The sequence below is a fragment of the Thalassophryne amazonica genome, chromosome 6, assembly GCF_902500255.1.
Source record: "Thalassophryne amazonica chromosome 6, fThaAma1.1, whole genome shotgun sequence".
NCBI classification, from domain to species: domain Eukaryota; kingdom Metazoa; phylum Chordata; class Actinopteri; order Batrachoidiformes; family Batrachoididae; genus Thalassophryne; species Thalassophryne amazonica.
In genome coordinates this window covers 48,523,830-48,528,283 of record NC_047108.1, presented here as the reverse complement: position 1 = coordinate 48,528,283, position 4,454 = coordinate 48,523,830, and the positions used below count along the sequence as shown (strand labels likewise).

At 38.8% G+C, this 4,454-nt stretch overlaps 1 protein-coding gene across 1 annotated transcript; it reads right to left on the bottom strand.

Annotated features, from left to right (window-relative positions):
* Window positions 1-440: 440 nt before the first annotated feature.
* On the bottom strand, window positions 441-4,109 carry smim1 (small integral membrane protein 1). Its single transcript, XM_034171579.1, has 3 exons — window positions 4,040-4,109; window positions 3,693-3,840; window positions 441-606 (listed from the first exon to the last, which is right to left on the bottom strand). Exons 2-3 carry the CDS (start codon window positions 3,785-3,787, stop codon window positions 483-485), a joined length of 219 nt encoding a protein of 72 aa, XP_034027470.1. The 5' UTR covers window positions 3,788-3,840; window positions 4,040-4,109; the 3' UTR covers window positions 441-482.
* Window positions 4,110-4,454: the final 345 nt, after the last annotated feature.

The following is a 4,454-nucleotide window of genomic DNA, read 5'->3' as shown; positions in this document are numbered from 1 at the left end:
CACAGACAGGGAAACAATGCAAATTCCACACAGAAAGGACCAGGTGGGAAGCGATCCCAGGACCTTCTAGCTTGTGAAGCAACAGCACTAACCACCGAGCCACCATGTGCCCTCTGTTGGGATGAAGTTCAAAGAGCTGCTATTTCCAGTGACACACACATTTATTGGGTTATGGCTGACACTCAAATTGATTCTCTGATATTCACAGTATTATTCTAAATCACAGAGTTGCATCAGGAAGGACACCCGATATATAAGACTTGGAACAGTGAGCCAAAAACAGGAGGCTCACTAATAATCTAACCATGATTTAAGTTTTACATGAGGCTGTATAATGTTTGATGTACAATACGTAAAAATGAATTGATGTCTGATAAAGCAGCTAACAGTGTATTGATGTGTCACTGTCAGTTTGAGCTTTTTGTTTATTTACTTTTTCCAGGTACTTTTTCCAGAATGTCCCAGCTCTTTTGTGTCCTCATTCAGCACCGATGGACGTAGTATCCTGTCACATACCCTATGATGAAAATGGACACCAGAGCAGCCACAGCTCCTGCAACTTTCATCATACTCCCAGTCCTGCCAACACAAAGTCTGTTGTGGATCCTGTAAAAGATGACATGATCAAAACAACTCCCAACAATTTGATCTGATTTGGACTAAACTCGGTGAAATAACTGAGGGCCACCCAAAACAAAGTGATATGATTTTGAGGAAAAATCAGTAAAAATTCAAGTTCACAGCATAAGGTCAAAATAAAAAAGTGTCACTGGGGAGTTGGTGCCCAGCAGTCACAGGGCATGAGGCGACGTCCACCCTGGACAGGACGCCAGTCTGTCACCGGGGCACATAGAGACAGACAAACACATTCACACCCACACACACTAGTGCAGCAGATAACTGAAACAATCATGCAAATGGTGATACAAGCACCAAAGTTGGCACAAATACTCCTTAGACATTACTCATTTGAAAAAACTGACTGGCCATGTGAATTTTCAATAGGCGGCCAGGTAGGGGTCAATTGAAGAATTACACAGGGGTCAAAATTAAAAATGCTCAAATCATTTTGAAAACTGCACCACATTATTTGTCTGACCGTAAAGATTCTAAAAAGGTATAGTTTGGACAATCTATGACTGAATGATCAGGAGTTATTGAAAACTGAAAATTTTTTGGTCAGTCTTTTTTTTCAAAACAGTAATGTCTAAGGAGTATTTGTGTCAACTTTGGTGCTTGTATCACCATTTGCACGATTTTGCTCTAAATATTCTCTTAGCTGCTGCACTACACTGCTGTGGTCAGTTTAAAGTTTCCAGTTCGGCTAACCTGCAAGTCTTTCAAATGTGGGAAGAATCCAGAGCACCCAGAGAGAACCCACACAAACACAAGGAGAACATGCAAACTCCACATGGAAAAGCACCAGGTGGGAAGCGATCCCAACAACCTTCTTGCTGTGAGTCAACAGTGCTAACCACTAAGCCACTGTGCTGCCATCTATGATTATTATTACCTCCGCCAAGGAGGTTATGTTTTCGTGTTTGTTTGTTTGTCTGTCAGCAGGATAACTCAAAACGTTTTGAACGGATTTTGATGAAATTTTGTGGAGTGGTTGGAAATGACAAGAGGAACATGTGATTAAATTTTAGTGGTGATCCAGATCCCGATGCTAACGCGTTAGCATGTCTATGGCATTTTCAATGTTAAAAGTTAGCAATAAGCAGTTGCAGCTGTCATCACGTTCGGGTGCATTTGTTTTCAAATTGTAATATTTCTTAAATTTATTTTTGTTGAAATTTTGTGGAGTGGTTGGAAATGACAAGAGGAACAAGTGATTAAATTTTAGTGGTGATCCGGATCACGATCCAGATCCCGATGCTAACGCGTTAGCATGTCTATGGCATTTTCAATGTTAAAAGTTAGCAATAAGCAGTTGCAGCTGTCATCACGTTCAGGTGCATTTGTTTTCAAATTGTAATATTTCTTAAATTTATTTTTGTTTATACATTAATAATCTAATGATTATTATATACAATTTTAGAGAAAGAGACAAAAAGAAATAGATCACTGTGCCAAGGAGGGAATCTCTTTAGGGTCAGTGACCCTATGGCCTTGTTTAGAGAAGTGTTTCATAAATGTTAAAAAATTCATATATTTGCAGTTTAGTTGAATAATAAATTGAATTTTGTCTCATTTGTTTTTGTCTATAAACACATGCAATTAACTGTGATGCCAAGCGCTAAGGATACATGCTATCTAGTCACAGCAGATGAAACTTTTTTTACTACTGAGCAAACATCATCGTTAGACTTTTTTAGGTTCAATGATTCCACGGCGTGTAGATGTTATGGCGTCAGTGACCCCATGGCCTTGGCGGAGGTTTGCACTCTCTAAGTGCTTCTAGTTAAACACTAATATGTATGAAAACATATAGTAAGTTTATATTGTTCACATGATCTTTGACCTTGGGTGATCTTGAAAGGTCAAACTGCACTCTATAAAATAAATGACATCATGAAAAAAGACACCTGAAGACATCAGTCAGACGGCCAAAGTTTAGTCATCTAACAAGAAAACAATCTCACATGTAGCTCCGAGGTTGTGACATGATGATTTGTAAAAAAAATAAGATTCAGTGTTGGTGGCTATCCCAAAGACTTGATCTGAATTACACAGGCAATTTCTCTGAACTGAAAAAAGAAAAAAAAAATCGTGTCTGATCATGAAGGCCCAAAACCTTTTAAGTCAGTTCTGTCCGGGGGTCTGGACAAGGCTGAAATTTCAGCAAAATATTGTGAGAAGGGTTTATACTTCCAAATACTAACAAAATATAACTTTTGACTAACTTAAAATCTGATTGAGTGAATATAAATAAATCTGTCTTAACCATAATTTTGATGATATAAACATTCTCAACATTCTAAATTACTTAACTTTTGAATTGTTTGAAAGCATGAAATATCAGAAGTTGAGGAAATTTAACCTTGAAAGTTTTTATCCAAGGTGTATGCAAACTTATGGTCTCAGGTGAACTTCATACATGGGTGGGTGGTGGCAAATGAGGCCTCATGAAGCATTTAGCATTCTTTTTCTGACACCACTAGATGGCAGTGTCTCCTCAAAAAGCGGTTTGAAGGCAACAGCTCCATTGTGCTTGGAGCTTTTTTATTTCTTTGCTAGTCTGTTAGTGGTCATCGCAGTTCAGCCAATCAGCTCTTAACAAAGTTAATTACACTATTAAAATTATTCTTGTGTATTTTTATTTCTTAACATATCTTTGCTTAACACATTCTATACTGTGAATAAAATATATGTTGAATGGAAACAATACAGTTTTATTTTGTTTGTTCATTTCATAATCTATGTGATCATCATTTCTTAATCATGTGATCTTGGCATGCTAAACCATTTTGAAAAACTGGTTCAAGGTATGAAAATTTCAGCTCTTTGGGTCTATTTTCAAGGAGTTAGAGCAAAAAAACAACAAAAGATAAATTCATAAAATAAAACGTAGTGGTATCGGTACCTTCTGCTAGATGTTTTAACGATTTATTGGTTTAGCGTTATCAAAGCTAACTTTTCAGTTAGCAGATTAGCAGTTAAGCTAACTTCGGTTAGCTGAGCGCACCGCTGCATGAGACACTCTCCTGAGCATCAGAAAACGTGTTGATTTTTGTGTCATTGTTTCTCACCTCCTGATGGGTGACTGTGAGGCCTCTACGTTCATGTTGATGTTGTCATTGTTCCAGCGGTCATACTGCACACTGCCAGCGTTGTTGGGTTCCATGTGGGAAATTTCTGCGTCTCCTTTATCTGCAGCAGGAGTCACTCCTGCTCAGGCTGCACAAACAAACATTGGACTGTGTCACAGCGGAGACAATCGGAAATACTGAATCCCAGGAAACATTCTGAGGAACACTGTAGATACCTGACACTCTGTGTGGATTTAACCCACAATTTAAACATTCAGATGATAAAAGTGCAACAACATCACACAAAGCAGATCAGCGTTTATGTCTGTATATTCTTTTTTGCTCACCTGTAAGCGTGTGGAAAGAACGCCGGGCCAGCAGAGCTCCACTTCCTCTAGTCATAAAGCCACACCTGAGGCTGAGCAGCCTGTTTAATATGGGACCTTGGTCAGGGTTCATGTGTTCATTAAGGTCACTGCACCATAAATTCACTCGTATGACTCTGTAGCAGTGTCAAAAACCAGTTCAAGTACTGAGTAAGCTTCTTCAAGCCTGGGGTCTGGCAGCATGTGAGGATTTTGGTACCTCTGTGGAGTTAACAGCAACAGTTTATCAGAAATCGCTCGTCATATTTGATAGTGTAACTGAGAAACAGTCGTCTGAAATTCATCAGCAGCTTGTTCAGTCCATTTCAGAAGTCTGAGAGGTTTTCACTTCAGCTGAGGGGCTGTTTTGTTCAGTTTGTCTGTTGCTGTTGTTGTG

Coding starts and splice junctions, on each gene's coding strand:
- smim1 (XM_034171579.1), bottom strand. CDS start 3,787: ATGGAACCCAACAACGCTGGCAGTGTGCAGTATGACCGCTGGAACAAT. Junction 607..3,692: donor TCACAGTCACCCATCAGGAG/GTGAGAAACAAT, acceptor CATCTTTTACAG/GATCCACAACAGACTTTGTG.